The sequence below is a fragment of the Crocodylus siamensis genome, chromosome 1 (genome assembly GCF_052110815.1).
Source record: "Crocodylus siamensis isolate JL-2025a chromosome 1, ASM5211081v1, whole genome shotgun sequence".
Taxonomy (NCBI): domain Eukaryota; kingdom Metazoa; phylum Chordata; order Crocodylia; family Crocodylidae; genus Crocodylus; species Crocodylus siamensis.
The window spans coordinates 293,185,074-293,211,682 of NC_143395.1; the positions used below are offsets into that span (position 1 = coordinate 293,185,074).

At 44.0% G+C, this 26,609-nt stretch overlaps 1 protein-coding gene across 1 annotated transcript in view; it reads left to right on the plus strand.

Moving 5' to 3' along the window:
- Positions 1 to 26,609, plus strand: part of OCA2 (OCA2 melanosomal transmembrane protein) — a 416,292-nt gene that overhangs the window by 264,255 nt on the left and 125,428 nt on the right. Inside the window, exons 19-21 of the mRNA XM_090031667.1 lie at positions 12,199 to 12,326; positions 17,995 to 18,054; positions 18,637 to 18,741. Coding sequence (XP_089887793.1) covers positions 12,199 to 12,326; positions 17,995 to 18,054; positions 18,637 to 18,741 — 293 coding nt within the window. The remainder of the gene's footprint in view (positions 1 to 12,198; positions 12,327 to 17,994; positions 18,055 to 18,636; positions 18,742 to 26,609) is intronic.

Here is a 26,609-nt window from a genome sequence, read left to right on the forward strand (position 1 = left end):
GAAGAAAGTGTCTCAGTCCATATAGAGTCTCATCGCGGAGGTCTTCTTTGGGTGGAGCGGGGTCGTCTGTTGCTGAAGAATCCTCTCAAGTGAAGTCCATCTGGTGCAGAGTAGGGGGTCAGGTGGGCCCCTCTGGGTCTGGTCCATAGGTGGTTCATTTGGTGGGGTCGGAGTACTGGTGGTGGCCCATGATGTGTTCCACGTAGATGTCATGGGACCCAGCAGATGGTGTTGGACACCATGAGGCAGCGCATCAGCTTGGTGTAGAAACAGGAGATGTGACAGGCATGCAGGACGCTGTTGTTCCTGGCGTCCCAGGCTCCAAGCATTCTCATGATGAGCACGTCGATCATCATAAACATACCAGCCCAGTTCCATAATCTTCATAATTTCATAGTTTCTAGGGTTGGAAGGGACTTGAGTAGATCATCTAGTCCGACCCCCTGCCATGGCAGGAAAGATTACTGAGGTCAAACAACCCCAGCCAGGTAGGCATCAAGCCTCCTCTTAAAGACCCCCAGGGTGGGAGCCAGCACCACTTCTCTTGGAAGTTGGTTCCAGATCCTAGCCACCCTGACCATGAAGTAGTGCCTCTGGATATCTAGCCTAATCGACCAGGACTGATCACTCGTCATTCCTGGCCACTCCTGGCAGTGCTCAGGGGAACAGGGACTTCCCCAGTGCTTGCTGATCCCCCCTGACTAGTTTGTAACAGGCCACTAGATCCCCCCTCAGCCTTTTCTTGTGGAGGCTGAACAGGTTCAGGTCCTGTAGCCTCTTCTCATAAGGCCTGCCCTGCTGCCCCCTGATCATATGAGTGGCCCTCCTCTGGACCCTCTCCATGTTGTCCACATCCCTCTTGAAGTGTGGCGCCCAGAACTGGACGCAGTACTCCAACTGCGGCCTGACCAGTGCTGCACAGAGGGGGAGGATCACCTCTTTGGACCTGCATGAGATGCATTTGTGGATGCATGACAAGGTGCGGTTGACCTTCCTGACTGCATCCCCACACTGCCGGCCCATGTTCATCTTGGAGTCAGTGATGACTCCAAGATCCTTTTCTGTCTCTGTACTGACTAGGAGGGAGTTCCCTAGCCTGTAGGTATGGAGCCGGTTGTTCCTCCCCAGGTGCATCACTTTGCACTTGTCAGTGTTGAATTCCATCCTGTTCTCATCCGCCCACCCTTGTAACCTGTTTAGGTCCGATTGTAGCCTATTGCTCCCTTCCAGTGTGCCCACGTCCCCCCCACATCTTACTGTCATCAGCAAATTTGAACAGGGTGCTTTTTACTGCCTTGTCCAAGTCGCTGATGAAGATGTTGAACAGTGTGGGCCCGAGGACCGAGCCCTGCAGAACCCCACTGTCCGCATCCCTCCAGGTTGAAAATGACCCATCCACTACCACTCTCTGGGTGCGGCCCTCCAGCCAGTTGGCGACCCAATTGACTGTGTGGGTGTCGATACCACAGTCCCCCAGTTTCTTAATGAGAACGGGGTGAGAGACAGTGTCGAATGCCTTCCAAAAGTCCAGGAAGACTATGTCCATTGCTACCCCTGCATCTAGGGATTTGGTGACCTGGTCGTAGAAGGCCACCAGGTTGGTCTGACAGGACCTGCCACTGATAAACCCATGTTGGTTGCCCCTAAGCATGAAATCCCCTGCTGGCCCCTCATGGATGTGTGCCAGCATAATTTTCTCGAACAGCTTGCCTAGGATCGAAGTAAGACTAACTGGCCTATAGTTTCCCGGGTCCTCCTTCTTCCCCTTTTTGAAGATGGGAACCACGTTGGCCCTTTTCCAGTCATCTTCCATTTCCTCTTCTATAACCAGAGTTCTGTGATGTGAATCTTCTGTGGCCATCAAGAATAATCTCTTCTTTCTCCTTAGTCCATTAGGACTTAAGGAAGCCATGGTCTTTAGCAAGTAGTCCACCCACTCAATTCTGGTTCTCTGCCCTGGTCCCCAAAGCCTTCAACAGTTGTATATTACCATAAAAGCACTCGCATCATTTGCATGTCAATAGCTATCCAAACCAGGTCCTGTTACAATTCCTTCCTGCCTCTTTCTGTCTTTGTGAACACAGCTGGCAAAATCGCCATTCCTAAAATATTCACAATCTTTCATTACCTTTTGGTATTTTATTCTTGATGTATGCCACAGACAATCCCGTCCTCCCCCCAGATAAAAAAGTTATGCTAAGCTGGTTTGTCTTTTCTGAAAATTAACTGTCTGCTTTTACACTTGCAGCCAGACCAAACCTTCTCCCCCCCAGTGGGCACTACATGGCGTTCTGTACCAAAATTAACAAGTACATCGCTGGACAATGAAGGATTTTTAAAATTGCACTTGGGTCACTGCATTGGTCACCAGGCAGGTCCCCCATTGCCAGACCATTGCCCCTGCCCCCGATGACATTAGTGGACCAGCAGCCACCTTTTTTTTATGGTGTTCAAATTAGGGTCTCCCTGGGACATCCCATCTGTTCTCCAAGTTATGCATGGCACATTTAGGCACTATGAGGGTGCAGGCTGCCATGTCTTCCCAGCAAAAAATCCCAGCAAACTATTCCCAAGCTCTGTCTTCTAAAAGGTGAAACACTGCCTGCCTGTAGCCTGGCAGCTTCCCCTCTTCCCCCCCACCCCGGGATGCTAAGACCAAGTGTGCACAGTGTTTTGGTGACAAGCCACCTTCCCTGCACTGTTTCCCTACCAGCCCCACTCCAATGGAAAATGATAGAGGATAGAAATCTGTATACGTTATTCTAAATAAGTAGAAATTGAGGGAAGTAATTATTCCTCTGTTTTTGGTACTGATGAAACCACATCTGGAGTACTGTGTCCAGTTTTGGGTCTCCCACAACAGAAAGGATGTGGACAAATTGGAGAGAGTCCTTCCAAACCTCATTTTCTATGATTCTACGTGCCAGAAAGTGCTTAACTCTCAGGAGCAGCATCTGCACAGCACCTGGGACAGCAGCAGCTTGAGCCAAGGCATAGAAGCCCTGGGCTAGCAGCCCCAGTCTCCAGGTAGTGGCATCAGGTGGCAGGGAGCCTGGCTGGGGCACAAGAACATTAAAGTGTGGAGCCGTGTGGCAGTAATTTACTGTGCTCTAATACCAGTGCACATGTAGACAGTGGCTCTTTACTGTGGAGCTAATTAGTAAGCTCCACAGTAAAGTGCATATGTACATGTACCCCATGAGTAGAGAATCTAACTAGAGCCAACATTGGTATAGTACATACAAGAGTCATAATTTGAGCTTTAAGATTGTAACAGTAAATTCTAATCCAGTGAAGATGGCATCCTAGAGCAGTGGTCTCCAAAGTGGGGTGCGCAAGGCGATCCATTGGGGTGCAGGAAGAAAATATTAGAACTTCTATTTAGATATATATTTATATAAATATACATATTAGGGATGCGTGCTCAAAAATTTACATATACATATACATAGCTCGGGGGTCTTTAAGAGAAGGCTGGATAGGCATCTGGCTGGGGTCATCCTTCCTGCCTAGGCAGTGGGTCAGACTTGATGATCTGTTGAGGTCCCTTCTGACCTTAGCATCTATGAATTAGAAGTGACCCCTGAAAGGCACTCATGTTTTCTTCAAGATCTCATTGCTTTTCACCCTTTCTTGCCAAGCACTGCATATCTTTTCCCCTGACTTCCAGTTAATACTGACTGAATTATTAAAGTATACAGTAATTCATTGTCAGGTACTTGCTTATTTGGCTCCCATTTATAATGATGATCTTTTTACTGTAATCAGCCATCTTGTTCTCTATTGTCTGTGGTAATTTCCCCTTTGATGATTTTCCACAACAGCTAAAATTAAGCTGTCACTTCTCACAGCTGAAGCTGTCTCCTTAACTCTTGACCTGAAAATGATGGACTTGAAAGTGGCAAATTGAAGCATTTTGACTTTGAAGGGCTTCCTGCCCTTGACCTCCATACTACTAAATCATCTTGCTTTGGCATGCAGTAGTGCTAGGTTAAAATGACTAATAGTGACAGACAGACACACAACTGATATGCATGTTTCATTTTTCTACTCTCTAAGATACAGTGTAGAGATTTGACTTCCATGCGTGTGTAAATTAGAGGGGTTTTTTAAAGTCTTACGGTTTTTAAAAAGAATAAACAGAATGGCATTCAGAATATGGTTTATCCTTATCTGATTATGTTTTTTTAAATTTGTTTCCTTTTCTTTTCTTTGAAAAGGCGCACCCAGTGAGCTGAGACCTTGGGCTTTGTCCAGGCGGGCCGACCCCTGATGTCCTGAGGCCCCCCTGGGCATCCCCACTGGCAGAACTGTATATATGTAAATACTTCTTTTATTCTTTGTGTTTTTGTTTTTTTGTCTAAAGTGTGCAGGCAGGCCTTGCAGGCCATGAGCCCAGGCCTTGTCCTCAAGGCCCAGATCCTCGGACCAACCTGTACATGTCTACTGCCCTTCATTTGTCACCCTCTCTGGAATAAACATCTCTTAAAAGTTAAAAAAAAAAAAAAAAAAAAGTCTTTCTTTCTTTCTTTCAAATATGGATAGTATATGTAATTAAACACACGGTGAACTATTTTTCTGTGATAGAATTAGCTTGAATGCAGAAGTTTCTCTTGCACTGTCTTTTCAAGACAGAGTTATTAACACTTTTGTAGAGTCATTAACACTTTTGTTTGTAATAGGGCAGAGAGAGAGAAAGATGTGCTCCTGTGATTACATTTAATATTCAACTCTGTCAGGACAATTTTGTCAAAATAGGTGCTTGAGTTATGTCCCCAGATGTGCAGTCATTCTTTGAGAATATGTAATTATCCTTGTAATATATACCTTGTCCATGCAATTGCACATACACATGACAAAATTTCATGTGTGAAAACTGTTATGTGTGTCTCCTATTTGTGGAAATGCAAACCTTTTGTTTTGATATTTTTCTCTTCATTTTATTTTTTGACTCTCAAAAACCATTGTGTCTGTGGACCTTGTATTTGTTTTAAAACTGTAACAGCTTGAGCTATGACTAAAATTTTCCAGGCATATGTACCTGTGTAACATAGGTAGGTGTGTAGCTGTATATTTCAATATGAAGCTCCCATAACTAGAGTACTGATAATTATTGGAGGGAATTAGGCTTACTCAGATATCAGTGTTTCATTGTGTTTTTCATAGATTTTTTACCTGGGATGCCATCACATCTCATCTGTAAAATTGCTTTTACAATGAATAGCACTATCCACAACCTAATGTTATTTGTTACTATTTTATTAATGTGGCAGTGGACAATAGTCCGAGTGATACTCAAGTTTTATAGGTGTGTTAATCTATGACTAAAAAGCAAATGGTTTTGTGCCTTTTCTTTTTTTCTTATTCTTCATTTATGCTTTTAGCTTTTTAATTTTATTTTCTTCCCTCCGTAGGCTGCTATTTCTTTTCAGTCACTTGGCTTTTTAGTTTACATCAACTCTGTTATATTTAGTTCTCTCATATTGGATCCATGTGCACTGTTATATTGCAAGCTACCTTTTACTATCACATCCCTAGTGGCATCTGGTAGCAATCTTAAGATATGATACTACAAGTGGCACTACAGCTACTCAAAATCATTTATATATTGCAAGACCCGTCTTAGAAGGTCACTCAAGAAGCCAAGAAATATCACTGCTTAATGGAAGAGATCTAAAAAAGGCAAAGTGTTGCTGTATTCAGGCAACTTAGAAAAAAGTCTATTAAAGTTTAAATATTACTGAAGGCCACAATCTATGATTTCATCTAACAGCTCAACATATGCATACAATTTATGTTTTCTGATATATGTGTTATACTTTTAAGTATTACAGCATAGTACAATTTTATTTAACATTTAAAAATATTGACAAAAATGGTCTACAAATAAACAAAATTTTCAAGTAGCTTATTTGAACACTTTTAGTCAATTTAATTGTGTAGTTGATTCAAATATTTCCACATTCTGTGTGTGTGCATGCACATGTACCCATGCATGTAACCTGTATAATAGGTTGAATTTGTATCTGTATATACGGCCTCAATAGTATTTCACTCACCGTTGATATGTGCTCAGGTTAAGCATTTCTGGGGGATGTAAAAGTCTGCAATTAAACTTTTGCATTGAGATTAATATGGTGGGTGAACATTAGCATACGTTCAGGAGATGCCTCTAACTTGATATTCCCTTTAAGCATTTTTTAAAGGGGATATTGTATATAGCAAATGTTTCTCTCCTTTTTTCCCCCCAAATTTTGACTGTTCTAAGTATTTGATGTGGGAATGGTAGGTTGTGTAATTGTCCTCTATAGATTCATAGATCTAGGGTTGGAAGGGACCTAAGTAGATTATCAAGTCTGACCACCTGCCCTGGGCAGGTGAAAATACTGGGCTCATGTGACCACAGCTAGGTAATTGTCAAGCCTCCTCTTAAAGACCCCCAAAGTAGGAGCCAGCACTACTTCCCTTGGAAGTTGATTCCAAATCCTAGCTGACTTGGCTGTGAAATAGTGTCTTCTAATGTCCAGCCTGAACCTACTCGCAAACAACTTATGGCTATTATTCCTTGTTACTCTGGGAGGTGCTCGGGTGAACAGGGTCTCTCCCATTCCCTGCTGGTCCCCTCTGTAAGTGTATAGAAAGCCACCAGGTCCCCTCTCAGCTTTCTTTTGTGAAGGTTGAACAGGTTCAGGTCCCGTAGCCTCTCCTCATAGGGTCTGCCCTGCTGTCCCCGGATCACATGTGTGGCCCTCCTCTGGCCCCTCTCAATGTTGGCCACATCTCTCCTGAAGTGTGGCACCCAGAACCGGATGCAGTACTCTAACTGCGGCCTGACCAGTGCCGCTTAGAGGGGGAGGATCACCTCCTTGGCCCTGCTCATGATGCATCTGTGGATGCATGACAAGGTGCGGTTGGCCTTACTGACCGCATCCTCACATTGGTGGTCCGTGTTCATTTTGGAATTGATAATGACTCCAAGATCTCTTTCAGCCACTGTCTTTTTGAGAAGGGAGTTCCCCAGCCTATAGCTATGCTGCCGGTTCTTCCTGCCCAAGTGCAGTACCCTGTACTTGTCATTATTGAATCCCATCCTATTCACATTCACCCACCCCTGTAACCTGTCCAGGTCCAGCTGTATCCTGTCCCTCCCTTCTAGTGTGCCCACCTCGCCCCAAATCTTGGTGTTGTCAGAAAATTTGAACAGAGTGCTTTTCACCCCTTCATCCAAGTTGCTAATAAAGAGGTTGAACAGTGTGGGCCTGAGGGCTGAGCCCTGGGGGACCCCACTGCCCACATCCCTTCAAGCCAAATATGATCCATCCACCACCACTCTCTGGGTGCGGCCCCTCAGCCAATTTGTGACCCATCTGACTGTGTAGGCATCAGTGCCATAGTTGCCTAGCTTTTTAATGAGAATGGGGTGGGAGACAGTGTCAAAGGCCTTCCTAAAGTCCAGAAAGACTACATCCACTACGACACCTGTGTCCAATGATGTTGTGACCTGATTGTAGAAGGCAGTCAGGTTGGTGTGACAGGACCTGCCTCTAAGGAATCCATGCTGGTTGCCCCGAGCATCATCCCCCCTGCTGGTCCTTCCCAGATGTGCTCTTGGATAATCTTCTCAAAGAGCCTCCCAAGGATCAAAGTAAGACTAATGGGCCTATAGTTGCCTGGGTCCCCCCTCCTCCCTTTTTTGAAAATGGGGACCACAGTGGCCTTCTTCCAGTCATCTGGCACCTGGCCAGAGCACCATGAGTGCTCGTAAAGCCGTGCCAGGGCCCCTCAATAACCCCTGCCAATTCTCTCAGAACCCTGGGGTGGAGAGCATCTGGACCTGCTGATTTGAACATATCCAGCCCCTCCAGAAGTTTCCTAACTCGGTCCTCCCTGACCCTAGGCCTGATGGACTCTCTCCTGAGTTCATCCTCAGTGGGGGAGTCCCAGTCCCTGCACAAAAAAACGGAGGCAAAGAAATTGTTAAAAAGGTCTGCCTTTTCCTCTGGTGCAACCACCAGATTGCCAAGTATATCCTGCAGGGGCCCCACATTACCCAGTGCTTTCTTCATACTCCCTATTTAAGAAAGGACTTTTTGTTGTCCTTGGTCTTTGATGCTAGCCCTAGTACTTTATCTGCCTTAGCTTTCCTAACAGCATCCCCTACAAACCTGAGTGATGGAGGTATACTCCTCTTTGGTGATAGCTCCTCCCTTCCACTGGAGGGGACTGCTAGAGTTTTATTATAAACCTGAGTTTATTAATGCATTTTGTAGCATGTCAACTGTCACATTATTCAAAGGCAAGCATTGATAACACTTTAGTTGCTAGTATTTATATGCAATTGGCAGGTCCCAAGAAACACAGAGATCTATGATTTACACATACACAAATTAAGGTGCCTATTTTGGCTAAAGGTTAATTGCAAATAAAATGAGAAAGACAGAAAAAAGATCAGTGTTACACTTGCTTAATTGCAAACTGATTGAGGCCTTGTGCAGAGATTCAGTTTTTCCTGGGAAAGTCCACTCCCACGTTATTGGTATGTATGCAAACGTAGTCAAATGTAACTGTATCATTGGTTAGTATGAGTTTAAAGATAGATAGAGACACTGCTTTGTGGCTAAAAAAGGCATGTCACAAAACAAAATGCATGTTATGTGCATGATCAGGTGTGTAGTTATATATGCCCTGTGTATATGGTAGTGACCATGTAATTAAGTATGGAAACATATAAAACAAAAATGCTGTATAGGTCAGCAATACTCATTTTTCATTTTCAGGGGTCACTTCTAATTCATAGATGCTAAGGTCAGAAGGGACCTCAACAGATCATCAAGTCTGACGAACTGCCTAGGCAGGAAAGAGTGCTGGGGTCAGAGGACCCCAGCCGGATGCCTATCCAGCCTTCTCTTAAAGACCCCCGAGGTAGGCGAGAGCACCACCTCCTTTGGAAGCCCATTCCAAATTTTGGCCACTCTTACCGTGAAGAAGTTTTTCCTGATATCTAGCCAGTTAATTGAGCATGCCGGATTGTAAGACGCTGGTTAATAGAACTTTTACTGTATTTGTATGGTAATATGAAGACTAGATGTCATTATTGTCCCTTCTACATGTGCAGGGAAAGGTGCGATGTGATCTAATGCATAATTCACACAATAGTGCCTCCTGCCATGCCACACTAACAAGCTCTTGAGGCTGGTAACCCCACACATCCCAGCTGAGGGGGTTCCCAGCTGTGAGGGTGCCCCATGCAGCCCCAGGGCAGGGGGATTGGAATCTCTCTGCCCTAGGGGTGCATGAAACCCCTGGAGTGGGAGGATCACTGGTGCAGTGAATTCTTCACTGTAGGGGTAAGGGAAGCCCTTGGCGCCACAAGATCTCTGCACGGTGATTCCCGCAACCCCAGGATTTTACTACGTTCCTGGGGTAGTGGAAATTGCTTTGTGGTGATCCTCTGGTCTTGGTGGTTTCCCATACCCCAAAGCCCTAGAGATTGTGACAGCTGTGATCTCTAGGGTCCAGAGACCTTGAACTCTAGGGATCATGGCAGCCATGTTCCCCTGGGCCCTGGGGTTTCATGCACCCCTGAGTCCTGGGGATCACAGCTACCTCAATTCCCAGAACCTGGGGGTTTTATGGTAGGCATGGACTCCCACTGTGGTTGGGAGTCTTGTCAGCTGACGGGGCTCTCAAGCTGCAGGGAAAACCCTGTTACATGTGCAAATTAAAGTTTGAGAGCAACCAGTCTTAAAGTTGGTTGCTCACACATTTTTGAGGTCTAACTTTATATCTGCATGTGGAGCTTTTTTATGGCATAATAGCCACTTTACATATGTAGCTGCTTTCCAGGTAATTGCATAATTAACCAGTTAATTGTGCGATATCTGTACGGTGTGTGTGTGTGTGGGGGGGAGGGGTGGCTCTGATCTTCATTAGCATGTACCATAGTATACCTCATCTCTGTTACCTTAATACATACAGGCAGCTTTTGAGTCCCTATGGGGCACAGCGATGTATTAGCCACAGCTGAAGAGGACCCTTCTTACGCTACCGAGGCATCTTAACATTTTTCAAGACTAGGAAATAACTTTTATTCGGAGCCAGGGCAAGGGGAAAACCAGAGGAGTGTGCAAAATTCTGAGAAAATGTGTATTTCTTGCAAGAAGCAGGCTGCCTCACAGAACACAAACTGCAGTCTTTAGTTACCTTTGACAGAATCGTATGGAGAGGAATTTACAGCAGGCCTGTAATGACAGGTTAAAAAGAAGTCTGTAGCAATATAATGGTTTCCTGGTGCTTTCCTGCTTAGCTGGACTTGAAAGGTTGTTACAATCTGATTCTGAAGGATTCAGGGTGAATCTAGTGATGTACAAAGGTCTCTGACTAGGAGCATTGTCAAGGATCTTAAATAAATTCTTAAAGTGTTTCCTTCTCCCTACCAGGACCACTTCTGTCTTACTGAGACACTTTGAGTAATGACATTGGTTGCGACCTCTGAAGAAGAGATGAAAAGTGAGGTGTCAGCTGTATTGCTATAGTAGGGAAATCTGTAGTATTTTGTAGTGTCTTCCTGAGGTCTCCCACACTACATGCACTAAAAGAGAGAGGTGACATGATTGATTCTTGTAAAATTGCACATGTAAGTGCTCTTGACGATGAAAAGTGTTCCACCTGGCAGTGCTCTCTGGGACCTGCTGGAGAGGTGTGAGCAGAACATGTTAAACTTTTGTGTATTACACAAAAGTTGATAAAAATAGTGTACACGTAGGAAAATGTGGTGATAAAACAATGCTAACAAGTAGAGCGGGGATTGGGAACCCCCACGCATATGTGCCAGAGCATGGCGTGCAAAGCCATTTTGCTTAGAATGTCATGGCTGGCCTGGACTCCGGGCAGCTGCTACTGGCTATGAATCCTGGGCTGCTCACAACAGGTGGTGTGGAGGCTGTGAGCCGTGCTGCAAGCAGCTTGTGTTCTGTGGCAGGCAGGAGCTGCCTAGACCTCAGGCTGGCTGTGGCTGGGAGGGTGCAAACAGCTGCACAGGGCTCCAGAGTTCTGGCTGGGCTCTATGGCAGCAGCAGCTGCATGTGTGCCTCAAGGTGCATGGCTGGGAAAAGGTCAGGAGAGCAAAACCCCAGCCCCTCCCCTGCTGTCCATCCTGTTGCCAGCCTGGCTGGGGCTCTGGAGCCCAGCTGATGCCTGTTGCTGCTGTTTGCAGCCATCCGACTGCCTGCCACAGCTGGCCCAGGCTCTGGGTAGCTGTACCAGGGCCCAGAGGTGGTGGTTACTGTCAATGCCATTTAAATGTATTATGGAACTCGGCCAATTTGTAGGACAGTGATTCAATTCAGATATTTGGATCACTGTCCTGAATGGATTTGGCCAAATCAGCTTCAGAAGATTTGGCACTGATTCAGAGAGATTTGATGATTTGGATCGGCTGGGGAGAAGCAGGCACAGTTGGCTGGCTGCAAGTTCTCCCACTGCTCCTCTGGCTGTGCCTGCCTCTCCCTGGGAGTGGGGAGCCACGGGAGAAGTCCCCCTGGCTGCCCTGCCCGGGCCCATCCCCCAGCCTAGTCTTGGCACAAAAAAACAAACAAACAAACAAACAAACTCTGCACTCACCAGATGCAGCAGCGGCGACAGGGGCCTCTGGGCACTCGTGGCAGAGCCCCCCCATGCAGCGTGGGGCAGTGGGGATTGTCCCCTTCCATCTGGCACCTGTGTGGCAGCTACCCAATGGTGTGGCTTGGCAGGGTGCTGCATGCTGTCTGGGAGCTGGGGCCACTGGGGCTGAGTAGTGCCAGACTCTGGCTGACAGGCGGAGCAGCCCCAGGTCCCAGACAGTGCACGGCACCCAGCTGAACCTCACTGCACCTGCACAATGCGACAGCTGCCATTGAATTTTATGTGGGAAGTAAATCCAGTAGAGTTTTGGTCAACCATAAAATACTTCCTCTCCCTAAAGCCTGGATGTTTTTAGATTCCTCAGGATTTTGAGGTCTGCTGGTCTCAATAACAAGAAGTTGATAATTTGATGTAGATCTCCTATGTGACATTTGCATATGGTCAAAAATGTATATTGAAAAAATGTGTTATCATACATTTTAGGTTATGAGTAAAATAATGAACATGCTGGACACATACAACACTAGAAAATGAGAGGTATACTCATGGTTCTTTTTTTTCCCCTCCATGCAGGATGGATTGCAATGTTGGGAGCTATTTGGCTGCTAGTCTTAGCTGACATCCATGATTTTGAGATGATACTAAATAGAGTGGAATGGGCAACACTTCTTTTCTTTGCAGCCTTGTTTGTTTTAATGGAGGTAAGAAGAATAAGAAATAAATCCACTAGACTCATACTTTTGGGTTTTGTAATTGGTCTGTTCGGATTTGACTCAGTTTATGAAGACATACATTATCTTGAACAGAGAGCACCCACACAACATTGGTTGAATGCTTTTTGATAATTAAGATACAATTCAGTCATAATAGCACTAAATTAAAATTAAAGAGCTATGAGAACTCTGTAGTCAAAGTTCTGTCTCCCTTTAGCTTTTAAATTAGAGTTTAGTGATCTTTTCTCTCAACTTCCACAAAAAGAATAGCTTTAAAATTAGCAAGGATGGTGTGTCTGAACTTACTATTATTATTATTATTATTTTTACTGATTTGGACTTATTTAGACAAACAACAAATATCAGGGATTAATTATAGTTTAAAAATCTCTAACACTTTTGCCATATTCTAGCTACAAAATCACTAATCTTGGAGACTGAACCTGGGGCTTGTTTGATGCTTGAAAGTTCTTGTTAAGATCTAGTATATAAGACCAAATGTTGAATCGTGATAGTCCTAATGAAACAAGTTATTTAATACTTTTAGCTTATTTACTCAGTCTCTGAGCAGTTTGATTCAGTCATGTTTGTGTCCCATTTTATTCACTCTGTAAATCTTTATGGGAACTTTTTTTTTTGGCGCACATATTTGGAGAATGAATATTTTTGTATGAATAAACACATTCACTGCAAACAAGATTATATGTGCATTTCCAACAGGGCCCATTGTTATTTCTTGTTATGCTTTAAAAGTTTTAGTCACCCAATAAGAGTTGAGTATCAAGACAGCAATATAGCTCAGGTGAATAGTTGAAGATGGTGGACAATAAATTGCCAAAGCAAGCAGTTTGCAAATGCCTGGTAATATGAAATGTGTTTTTGTAATCTTTTAGTGAAAATTAATAATTTCAAGGTCACATCTGAATGAGTTAATGAACAATTCACAAACATGAATGGGGTTAAATTTGCAGTAAATATTAGCAATTGATATTTCAGCAATATCTAATTGATTTTAAATTAGAACAGTCAGAATCTAGTAAACTCCTGGAAGTTTACTGGAGACTTTGCTCATCAATAGGAAATTTTCTGGGTTGCTAATAAGTTTACAAAGTTCATGAGGACTTTAATAGTTCTGATGAGTATTGTAGCACATCTAAGAACACCTACTATTTCATGCACAACTTCTAATGCAGTGGTCACCAACTCGTTGATCTCGATTGACCTGTTGATCTTGTAGCCTCTTCAAGTCAATCTGAGGCTGGAGGGTGCAGAGCGCATGTGTGCATGCCTGTGTGTGCCCCACCCCCAGCCCAGAAGGTTAGTTCATGGGGGAGGAAAGGGGAAGGGGGCTAGATCAAGGCCTCTGTGGCAAGGGATAGAGCACCACAGAGGCAGGAACAGAGGTAAAGTGAGTGGTGCCCCAGCTAGGTGGGTGGTGGTGGGAAGATCCAGCCCAGGAGGCTTGTCCAGGGGCATGAGGACTGCTGCCACTATGTGCACCTCAGTGAAGCCCCAGGGAGCACATGCCCCCCCATCTATATGCAGAGAAGGCAGCTGTTGTTGCGGGCTGGGCTTTGCGCCCTAAGCCCCGCTGCAGCTGGCCTGGGAGTGGCCTGACACCAAGTGCATCCAGCTACTGGCTGGGCAGGGAATGAGGCTCAGCCCAGGGAAGGATGCATGTGGAGTCAAGCTGCTCTCGGGCTAGCTGCAGTGATGCTCAGGGCAAAGCCCAGCCTGCAATGGCAGCTACCTCTGGCACTCACAGATGAGGGGGCACATGCCCTCACCAAACGCCAGGCAGTGCAGGTGGCTGCAGCAGCTGCAAGGGAGGGACTGGGGCTGGAGCAGTGGCAGGCCCTGCACAGATGGGGCATGGGATGGAACCACAAGCAGCTCATCTGGGGGGCACAGGCAGGGGGGGAAAAACACACCCTGGGTAGGCATGGAGGGCATGTGGCCCCAGATCTGGATGCCAGCTGGGCTGGATGCTGCTGCGGGCTGGGGCCAGGGATGTGCTTAGGCTGGGTGGTGGCGGTACTGGGAGCAGGGCTACAGACAGGCTGCAAGCATCCAAAAATTTGCTGTAGACCCCCTCCCAGCACTGCTGCCTAGCCTGAGCACAGAGTGGCCCAGCTCCCCACAGTGAAGAATGTGGCACGGTCTTCCAACCTGCCCTACCCCCTACACAGATCCCGGGGGTGGGGGGGAAGACAGTGCCACACTCTTCACAGGGTGGTGGTGGACTGTGCTGTGCTTGGGTCAGGCAGCAGTAGCACTGGGGAGGGGGGGGCTATGGCAAATTTTTGGGTGCCTGCAGCCCCCCACCATAGCCCCACTCCCAGTGTCGCTGCCGCTGAGCCTGAGCACGGCCCCAATCCCAGCCCACCATGGCAGGCAGCCTGGCTGGCGTGCAGGTCCAGGACCTCATACCCCCCATGCCCCCCCAGGGTGCATGCCCCCCCATGCCCTCTGGATAAACTGCTCATGGGTCCATTCGATGCCCTGGCTGCTGTGCAGGGCCTGGGCCTGCTCCAGCCCCACTCCCTCTCTCACCGCTGTTGGGGGGGAGGATATCTAGGCCCCGCTATGAGGGAGGAAATGGGGTTAGGGCCTCTATCTGCTCTGCCCCTTCTCATGGCTCTTCCCCCAACAGAGTTTACCTGCAGGGGGGCATGCCCGCATGTAATTTTTTCTCCCTCTGCCTCAATCTGCTCCCCCCTTCCCTCCCCACAGACTTGCATGCTGGGGGGTGAGTGTTGGTGCACAGTAGATCTTTGGTTGCTTTTAAATGCAAAAGGTGATCTCCTACTTAAAAAGGTTGGAGACCACTATTTTAATATATATTCTGAAATATGCCAGCTGTGACTGATGATACATGCTGAAGCCATAGCATTTATTCTAGCTATGGTGCTAGCACTTTATGCAAGTCACATTCCCTAATGTTATTTACCATATTTGCTTGAATTTAACTGTTTACATTTGAATATGACACGGATGTACAATCAGGTTGTAAAATATGTTGAATGTCAGTTTAACTTACTATTGCTATAATTGACTTATTTTTTTATGGTTTCTCTGGTAACAGCAGTCATTGGACGAACTGTTAGCTATAGCATATTTCATAAGCTGTGCCAGGGATACCTTAGGAAATAAACTGTAAGATATGGAGTGCCAACTGGAACCATACCTAAAGATCTCCATATATAAAAATTACAATGAAAAATATTTGTCAATCATATTGAAACACTATTCCTGATCTCAATCCATGCTTTCTTAGACTACCAGAAAACAGAAGCATGTCTGAACTAGCAGACCCCAAACATTAAGATTCTTGTATTTCCTTTTTTAGCTTAGCTTTTACTATGCTGGCTATAATTCCAAGAAACAAACCAAATCCAAACAGTTTCTTCAATAGCATTGCCTGCTGAGGCAAACCAAATCTTACTATACATCAGTGGGGGGCAATCTTTGTGGCAAGCGTACCATAAATTGTCTTGTATCCTCTCCAAGTGCCATTTCCCTGTTTTATCTGCTGCTCTGCTTTTTGCTTCCTGCCCTCTCTTCTTCTCAGCTGGTTGTCCTCTCATGGATGTGCTGTGTGCCACACACAGAGACTGCCAGTGCCACAAGTTGGTCACCCTTGCTATTCATAGCCATTGAGGACTGTTTCCTTACTTCTGTCAGTTCCTATCACCTCACTTCATTGTCCTTAAACATGTTCTAGAAAGGCACTAAGCACCAGGTACTTCATGGCTCTCCCTGTGAATGATGACATGCTTCTCTATGGTAATGCTTTAAATCTTTCTATGTTAGGATAAAAATGTTTTTTAGCATGCCTAAGTGATTTAGGAGCCCAAGTTGCCTAGGTTAGAGACACACTCTTGACAGTTTTATCGTTAGTTACTTGCCAGTCTTGACTGAGAGATCAGTCACTGTCAGAATCTTTTTTCAGCTTCTTCTGAGCCTAGCCATCTAGGTCTGATGAGCCATCCCTCAGGTAACTTGTCTCTAGGAATGTTCTTTCAGGACCCATTTGGGAGTTACCATTATTCATTATAAAATCCTCCAGTTCTATCTTTCTCTCTGTGATATAGCTCTTTATTTTATTTATCTTTGTGATACCATTTTATGCAGTTTTAGTATTCAAAATACCTTTTTACTTTCATCCCCTCCAATTATATTTATTTACAAAAGAAATGATAATATAGAACCCATAAACCCCAACCTTTTGTCTATGGAAGACAAATGTATGGGTATGATAAATGTAGTTAAATTCTGATCCAAAAAAGATGCATCGTGCCAGCAGTATAAAAGTGTACTTCCAGGATTGTTGTCAGTTTGGCACTGGTGTGGCTGAGCGTACCAATTATCAAAACAATATTCTCCTTTTATGAGATTCATGATGCTCTTGGAGAACCCTGTGTGTGTGCTCAGACCACATGATTCTGCAAAGCACAACTACTGAAGGCTGTGGCTCATGTTAATTCCTCACTTTCTTTCAGTGGTTTGCACCATGCTTGTCTCTTTTCTTAACAGATATGCAGTTAGTGTTTCCATAGTCTCTACTTTGACGGTATACTTGCAAACTGATGGCAACCTCAGGTCATCTTTTGACCATGTTTCCTTTCTGGAGTATTGTGCCCGAATACTAAACAGGGTTCAAGTACAACTGAATAATCATTAACAAGCTTTGCGGAGACATAATGAAAAGACAATGTTAATAAAGTATTCCAGCTATCTTTAAATTGGTCATCTCAGGTATTGCTAACAGGGTAGTTGTGGCGTCATTGATGACAGTAAGAGCTGCAAAACCCACCTAAGTAGAGTGCATAATCTGGTGGCGAGTCCATGTAGAGCTCTGTGCTGTTATGGCTACACTGCTAGCAGTTTCTGATTTAGCTAGTTTTAAGCTAGCTTAGGAATAGCTACATAACCAGTAGTGCCTGAAATGCAAATATACCCTCAGGACAAGAAGATATTAGGCAGAACATTACGTTTATTCTCAAGGATGAGTGCCTTGGTATGATTTTCTACTATGGATAACACTAGAAATAGATATAAACTGAAAAACAGCATTGTTTAACCCACAATATTGCTTTAATACAAAGCTAGCAAGTGAATATCAGGTTTTGGACCTGCCTTCCTGCTTGGAATTTGAAGATTTCTTCTGGCCCAGAAAGACTAGGATAAGATGTCTGTGATCTATATTCTTTTCAGGGTAAGTTGCCGCTGGCTACTCACTTGAGGCTGCCCATCTTTTGTTACGAACTTTCCAGACCTTTAAATGCAATGAAGAGGAAACTCTGGAGTCCTCCCCTATTGTCACTCTTCAAAATCTATATTTCTGGTGTGCTGAATGCATCCAAAGCATCCTCATATCTACATTGCTAGAACTGGAGTGTACAGAAGCTTCAAGTGTGTTGTGGGGTGAGGTTAGTTGCACCCTAATTGACATGTCAAATACAATAACATTCCTCAAATAAAGGTGCCTTATCTGCCAAGTTTGCCAATTCCAACATGTGCCTTATGTAGAACGAATACTGACATCTTTGTAATGGAAAATAAATTAAAACAAACCCAGCATGGTTACTTCAAACTGTTTTTAACTGCACGTTTGCTTACCTTCCATTAGTTGATCTAAATCCATCTCTTTTAGGCTCTGGCTCATCTCCATTTAATAGACTACATAGGAGAGCAGACAGCTTTATTGATAAAGGTACATTAAAATGTTTATACTTATTTAACTCCTATCATAAGGGGAAAACATGAAGCATTTAATTAAGAATCACTGGATATTGAATTCTATATTGCTTATATTCTTTCACCACATATACAAAAGGTAAATTTCACCATTGTGAATGATCTTCAGCACAAGTTACGTTCCCCAGTACATTAGTGGAATTTAAATAGTATGACTCTCTTCTGGACTTCCAATGAATGAATAAATTGGACAGGTAGAAATTAATATAGAAAGCCGGAGAGGGAAAATATGCAAGTGTAGCTGTACATGGTTTTTTATAGGAAAAGTAAAAGCGACTATTAGACTATTACTGCATCTGTCTGTCTACATTTGTTGAATTGATACAACTATTGTTTTAATAAATCTGTCATTTATCTCCTTTTTAGAATGCATTTTGCTTTCAAATCATTACCTTAAAAAGTATTTTAATGCAGTGAAGATTTTGCACAATTATGTCATTAGCAGTACAGAGAAATACTGGGCTTAGTGTGACAGCTAAAAAAAATGCTGGCTAATTTTCAGTTAGTGGAGTTGTAACTTTATCTTTCTTCATGCCAGGTGGTTCCTGAAGATCAACGTTTGGCAATTGCTATCATTTTAGTGGTCTGGGTCTCTGCACTGGCATCATCCCTAATTGACAATATTCCATTTACTGCTACAATGGTATGTTTCTCTGGAGTAGTTACATTTTTCCTGCCATTATATCCAGGGAGTCCAACTATTTAATGACAAGTTTGCTCAGCTGTATTACAACTGCTCCCATCTCTTCAAGGCAGTGAGCCATTACACATGAGCTTATTCACATCATTTAGGTGTTTTGCTGGCCATTTCTATGTGCAGATAATCAGATGTGTGCAGATGTGCCACTCACCCATCAATCTACACTTACTATAAGGAGATTGTTAATGAGTGTGAAGAGACCACACTTTTTGGACAGTTTACATTACAAGATAATTTTTATGCGACTAAACAACCCACAGGTTAAGGAACTTATTGATTCAGTCTTGGTATAAATCTGGGTGGATTTGGTTTGTTCCTGTTCAGGTCAAACCACAAAGAATTGGAATCACACAAGAGGAAAAAAATTGATTTACAGAACCTATAAAAATTTGATTCCTCAGCTAACATGACACCTCCAAAATACAAAGGACTTTGAACCCCAGCTGAAATGTGGCTGCTGGGAAGTAATTATAGGTTTCTCTTCTTCAAGCATTTAAAAGTGACTATATAGATTCCTGTCCCGAAATCAATGGGTTTTTTTGGAGAGGACGTGTCACAGTTCATTACATGAAGATGGTGAGTGATAGTGAAGTAAAATTACAGAGCACACAGCAGATGGATTCATCATTCATTATATAAATTTAGACACCTACTCTGGTAACCTTCATGGAACTTGTAGCACAGTTAGGAGGAAGCACCAGGAAGCTAGTCTGCGAGCAAAAGGGTTAGAACAATAGTTGTAATGGTAGCATCTCTGCAAATAACTCTTAGAGCAAGTTTGGTTTCACAGGTATAGAGTCCTTTCCCTTGATTACCTAGCATGCAGTACTTGAAACATTTTCCATGCATTCTACTTGGGATTAAATTGTGTTCATACAAACATTAATTTGAGCTAAATTTTGTAATGGCTAGGTGCTAAAAATGGCAGGCCCCCCAAAATAAAATTGGCAAATATTGGCAGATTTTTATTTCTCTAAGGAGAGCTACAGGAGACTTTTTGGGACTGAGTAGTTAAGAGATTGGAAACTTGAGTATTGTATTTATTTTGGTTTTATCTACAGAACTGTAAACTTTTCATTTTGGACTGTAATGTCTTGCTTCATGTTTGGAAAAAAACCCAAACACAGTGAAATTACATAGTGCTGTTTTATGTTTCATTCCATAACATATTCCTCAAACCTTTTTCCGATTTTTGAGCTGGACAAACCCTTGCTTAAGTCCCATTCATTTTCAATGCCTGCATTCATGGCATAGTTTATTCAATAGCTAGGATATTCTTCCCTTAAAATGTTACGCTACGTGATTTTATTAGGATTTTATTCTTTGATTTAATTGACTTGTTTTATAGGCTCCATATGTTGGAGCCATCTGTTTATATTTTTTGTCTTACTACTAGAGTCTAAAAATATAGCTGCAATAAACTCTTGTTTTAGTTGAGTTTTAATACTATTTTCTCAACATACTGTAATAAACAATTTCTATTAGCCACATTGTTGGCAAGGTGGCTGGATCTCTGACAATTCATTGTTAGGAAGCAGACTGATTTTGACCTGCCATTTATTGTCTTTAAAACGGTCAGGAGCTTAAGCACACTGTATTTTTCATGTTGCTAATTTACATTTTAGATCTCTTTTTCCCTTCTTTTCTACCAAATATGTTTTTTTCTCTTGTTTTTAATTTCTTACATTCCAATGCCTGGTAAATGTTTTAGATAGAAGCCCAGAAATCTGCCAAGGTAGACTGTGTTTAACAAAGGCATCAATAGTTTTGCAAGCTACTGATTTTTTTCTTCTTTGAAGGTATATTTTAAACAGTAGGTATCCATAGGTAGAGGGAGAAAAAATTATTTGTGGGGGCTGAGCATGTATGCACATGTGCGCACACACTAACCCCCACAACAGGTAAGTCCATGGGGGAAGGGCTGGGGGCGTGGGGGACAGATCGAGGCCCCAGCAGTGAGGGATAGAGTGGGGCAGGGGCTCAGGTGAATGGGACCCTGGCCAGGCAATGGGACAATCAGAGCCCAGACAGCTTGTCCAGGGGCACTAGGGGGCTCACGCCACTGTACTCACTCCAGTGGAGGCTGAGGGGGGCATGTGCCCCTTTGATCTGTGCATGGGGTGGAGGCAATTGATATGACATGCTGGGCTTTGCACCCCACTGCCTCGAGAGTTGTGCAATGACCCACTGCTGGGCAGGCAGGAGACTCAGCACAGCCCAGTGGCAGATGGCACATGGTGTTGCGCTGCTCCTGGGGCAGCTGTAGGGGTACGCAAAGCCCAGCTCATAGCAGCAGCCACCTCCATCCCGTGTACAGATCAGGGAGACTTGGGCCTCTGCCGGTGTGTGTACAGTGGCATGAGCCCCTCCACACCCCTGGATGAACAGCCCGGGCTCCGATTGTCTCACCACCTGGCCCGGCCAGGGCCTTATTCACTCCAACTCCTGCCTCTGCCCCACTCCCTCCCTCAGCATGGGGGCCTTGATCTGCACCCCTCCCCCTAGACCTTTTCCATTCATAGGATTGACTGCTACTTGCCTACTGCGCTGGGCAGCCAGTGATTGACATGGTGGGCTGCAATCCTGGCATGCATGTCCTGCCCCACCCCTGCTGCAGCTGCCCAAAGCCAAGCAGTCTTGCAGCCCTACCAGCTGCCCTGCATTTGAGGGGGCTGAACCCCATTAGCTCTGACCTTCCACCACCTATGTAGGTACCTCTTTCATGGAAAATGCACACTTTTACCATTTGTAAAAGGATATATAAACATTCACAGAAGGTATAAAATGGTTGTAAGTACCCTTCTCCCATCACTAAAGAGCATACTGTTGTAAAGGATGAGAAGTGGCTAAACTGTATACTTTATGCAGCTGCACACGCAGGAAGGTATGACCTGGTTGACAGCCCTCTTGCCTAGTGCCCCAACACATATAATGGGCATGATCTTGTTGGATAGCTTGTTTCTGCTCCTCTTGGTTGAAGCTGGTAGTGTTTTTCATTTCCTAACAGAGAGGAAAGAGAGATCCCATCTTTACTTAATGGAACTGGCCCAGCTGGGCCAGGAAGTTATGCTGATTTCTTTGAAAGGGTGTGTGAGCTGCTGTTGTTGCAACATTGTGTACCTGCCTGGAGTACCAAGAGGAGTTTTAGTTGAGAGGGTTGCAACACAGTCTTTCCTCAATAACCTCCTGCAGTATTTTCCAGAGAGTGACAGTTGTGAACTAACCTACGTCTAGGTTTCAGAGGAGTGCTTCTTCCATTACAGCCTCAATTTTCCTTTTGTTTGATCATGCAGTGAGATAAAGTAGCCTATTTGGGTGCTAAAAATTTGAATGCATCCATTTTTCCTGGATGTCCAGTGAGACCAGATGTGCAGAAGAGGGGCAGCTCAGAAACATGGTGGTGGCTATATCTTCTTTTGAAGAGAAAAGGTGAAAAACATGGACACATCTACAGTATGGATTGTCTCATGACCCTTTATCGCCAACTGACCAAAAGGGAATATGAAACAGTCATCAGTGCTTACATCCCAATATGGGTGCAGATGATGAAACGAAAGAAGAGTTCTATTCTTAACTGGACCAAATCCTATCATATGTCCCCAAAGAAGATGAGATAAATCTTCTTGGTGGTATCAGTGCTAGAATGGGAAGGAACTCAGAGCTGTGGAGAGGAACCCTCAGAAAGGAAGGGTTGGAGAAGTCAGTACAAGTGGAATTCTTCTGAGCTAATGTTTGGAATATGATCTCATTACAAACTCCTTATTCTTCCAAAGCAACAGATGGAAGAAGTCATGGATGCACCCCCACTCAAAATGCTGCCATCTGGTTGACTGGCATACCAAGTGCCTGAGACTATCATGACATCTATATTACCAGACTTACGAGCAGCACAGATGACTGATGGCTGGATCATTGTTTGATACATGCTATTACGTTCATTCGTATCATCCAAAAATCAACATACACAAAAGAAGCAACCAAGGAAGACATTGAAAATTAAATGCTTGAAAGTCCCTGCTAAAATCTATTATCTCCAGCAGTGCCTGAGTGAGAAGCTCTCTGACCTCTCTGATGAGCTTGACACTACTGATCACTGGGAGAGCCTCAAAAAAAGGCATTGATGAAGTGTGTGAAAAAAATCTATAAGCTTCTCCACAAAAACATCAGGGTTGGTTCAGTGACAGTAGTAGGGAAATATAAGCTCTCATAGACAGAAAAAGGAGAGCTTTTGAAAGGTTGGCAGAATGACACCAACTCCAGTCAGAAGCAAAACAGTTACGGCTACTGTCACGGGATAAGGTCCTCAAGGACAGCCGTGATCTCCTAAGGCCCCTCGACCGTGCCAGTTTGGCCCAATGGGCACCCTCAGTTCTCTCCTGCCACTTTTTTGATGGAAATATAAAAACAGGGAGGCTGCCTTTCAGTCCTCTTGGACATGGTTTAATGGATTCTCTGAACCCCACGGGTTCCCAGACCCCTCGTAGGTCCCATTTCACAATGGGTGCTTCAGGGGCACCCTAGCCTTATGGGCTCTGTGTGTGGCTCCAGCTGCCCCTTTACCATGCCCCAAGCCTCTCAAATGGCATTGACATTGTTTAGTCTGTGCCTTGGTATGAATTGGTTCCCTTGTCTTCTCTGGGCTCTCCAGAACCCAAATGCTGTGCCTCACTGGCACCTGGGCTCTCCACAGCCCAAATGCCATGCCCTCTCTGGCACCAGGGTCCCCATGCTGCGGTGGGCCCCCAGTGAGGCCTCCTCCTTCCCCAAATAGCCTCTCCCAAGCCACCAGCCCTATAAAACGGCAAACAAAACATAAGACCATGGGCTATAACATAACACAAGCTACATAAGGTGTGCTCAGCCCCTTTACATTACTCAGAGCAGAACTTAGTTAGGCCTCTTCCCTTCACTTGCTCTTCTCCCCTGGTCACCAGCAAAGAAGGGCCAGCTTGGAGTTTATATGGGCCCAGGGCCCTGCCTCTTCTGGCCAGCTGACCAGGTGCAGGTGCAGACTAATTTCCTCATTAGCTGGTTGCCATAGCAACCTGCACCTGGGCTCCTGCCTGGCTCTTTGGACGCCATCAACACACAGTGAAAGGATTACTTTTAAGCCCTCCTGAACTGAAATTGTAACATCGAAGGCAATACTATCAATGCCATTCCACAACACCCCGTGCCTTGCAGATCTACTAGCTTATCAACAGGGATCCTGGTTTTCTCTGATAAAAAAAAAAATCCCCAATTTTTGGATTAAAAAAAGTAACCCAAAATCCACATTTTTTCCGTGCTTAAAATGAAACACTACTATATATCTAGATCGGAGCTTATATTTACCTACCATTGTATTCCCCATAATTGAGCCACTTTGTTTGTATTTTCCTTTAATCCTGCTAATCAAGTTGGCAAGTGAGATAATGGAAGATCAAAATACTCTTTCTAGTAGAGCTGTCAAGAAAGCAAAATTTTCTCCTCAACAAAAAAATTAAAACTGAAAAAAGAGGCAAGATAATAAAGGTTAATTTTCTGGTATAAAGTTATTGCTGTTATACAAATGTTTTCTCTACTGTTTATAGTCTCCCTTTGTTGTGGGGAGAGGCGAGAGGAAGGGAAGACAAGTTTTCGGATAAGCTTTTCATACAAACACATGGTTGCCTTTTTCTCCATTGAAGGGTATCATGTGGTAGCTGAAAAATTGCAAAATATTACTGAAGTCTAAATAAAATGAAATAAATATGGGAACAATACCAGTATTATGTATGTTTCACTTAAAATGCATCCTGTTTTGTAGTTATCTATCTTGCCTTGTCTTAGCTCCTCTTGTAAAAATATATAGTTTTGGATCTAAGACTGCTATATAAGCCATTTTTTTTCTAAGGCAAAAACACAAAGCATAGAGTGACACATTTCTTTCCAGCCATTTAATATTTTATGTTTCTATTTGCAGCACTTGGATTAATTACAACAGTAAATGAGGCTGAAATTTCAAGTATTCACTGTGCGTGCAAAGCTGGTGCATAACACATATAATTATATGAATTAACATAGCAAAGGATGTTAAATGTGATTTAACAGAAGAAGTGAGAAGCATTTCTTTTAAATGGAGGCTCATTTGGTAACCACTGCTTTGTAAAAAAAAATGTTGAAATGGGATGTATTCAGATAATGAAAGGGCCTTATTCAAAACCCAGCAAAGTGAAAGATTCCCATTGACTTAAATAAGATTGTAACAGACCCTTGAGGAGCTACACTTAAAGATGAAAATGTTTGATTTCCATGGTCATGGCTATTTGTTATGAAAGTGAGGAACTCCCACATACATATGCCAGGTACAGACATTAGACATCAACCAGTATAACTGATTGGAAACCGGTCTATACCCATAACTGAACAGAAGTTCAGTGCACATAAACTGGTTTAAAAGTGGCGGAACCCAATCTAAGATAGACCTGGATCAGTGCCATATCAGACTTAAGTGATTTAGGTTAGACCAGTCTATTGAATTTTTGTACCAGATTCCCTCCCAACTCAAGTTAGGTTGCTGTCTGCCAGCATCCGAGGCTCATTTGTTGGGTCCCTGATGACTCCCCCTCACAGGGCAGTACACTGGAACTTGGTCTGCTCTGTCCCCAGCCCTGCTGTCTGTCTGTGGCCAATTGTCTGCAGCAGCCAGGCCAGGAGAGGTGGGGGGTCGGATTCTGGCATCTGTGTCCCTGCATGACAAAGCAGTGGGGGGTGGGGGGGGGAAGCTGGGGTTGGGGCCATGTGGCAGGGGCCTCCACTGGCCCCATTTCCCACTCCAGCTGCCATAGACACCCAGTGTGGCCTGAGGCAGAACAGCTGGGAGAGGGCTGCTCTGCTTCCACACCGCCCACTGGCTGTGGCTAACAGCCAGCTGTTGGCAGGAGTTAAGGCTGGGGTGAGGGGCTGTTGGCCGATCAGGGGTGTCTGGCTGCTAGTTGTGGTTGGCATTCTCTGACAGCCTGCTGGGAGGTGTGCTAGAGTGCCTTGGCCAGTGTATTTGGGCTATATGCCCTCCCCGCCAAAAGTCAAACTAACCTAGGGCACTTAGTGTAAAGTCCGTAACTTTGATTCCTTCTGCCTTGGGCTTTTTGAATACTTGTACACACAAGCTATAATAGAAACTAGCCAACCTGGCTAGTCTCTTTCCAAATTTGGTTTTAGGAAATGAAGAAGTAGGGGTTTTTTTTGAGATTCTGTAGTTCATATTTGTCAGCCAAGGTACTTCACAATCTCTACATAAAACTTTGCGGATTTTTAAGGTCAAATAAATATTTTGATATAGAACGCTATAATATTAGCTGAATGCTTTTTTTTTCAGCTCTTGGCCAGTTATGAGTTTAAGAACAAGCCTTCCTTATGAAGAGCTCCTCCCCTTTACAAAGGACATGTACACCGTACATTAAAATACTTTCAAATGCATGGAGGAAATTAAAGTATTTCAAACCTAGAATTTGACTTTATACTTGTTAGTGATTGGTAGTATTATATCTTAGAATTCATGTCCCTTTAAAAGAAAAAAAACCAGCCATTGAGATGATGCAGTATTCTGTTGCTAAGACAAAAATATGTTTTATAACAACAATATTATGCTCTCTTACTGCAAAAGCAGCAATCGGAGGGTATAAAGGCGAATGGTCTAATCCTATCCCTACTATGCTCACAAGGATGACAGCTTACATTATAGTTCTGACATATATTAAATAACTATATTTTTCAGATTTTAATAATATAAATAATTCAGACTGCTTTGAACTAAAATAAAATCAATTTGTGTCAAAGAGACCACAAAA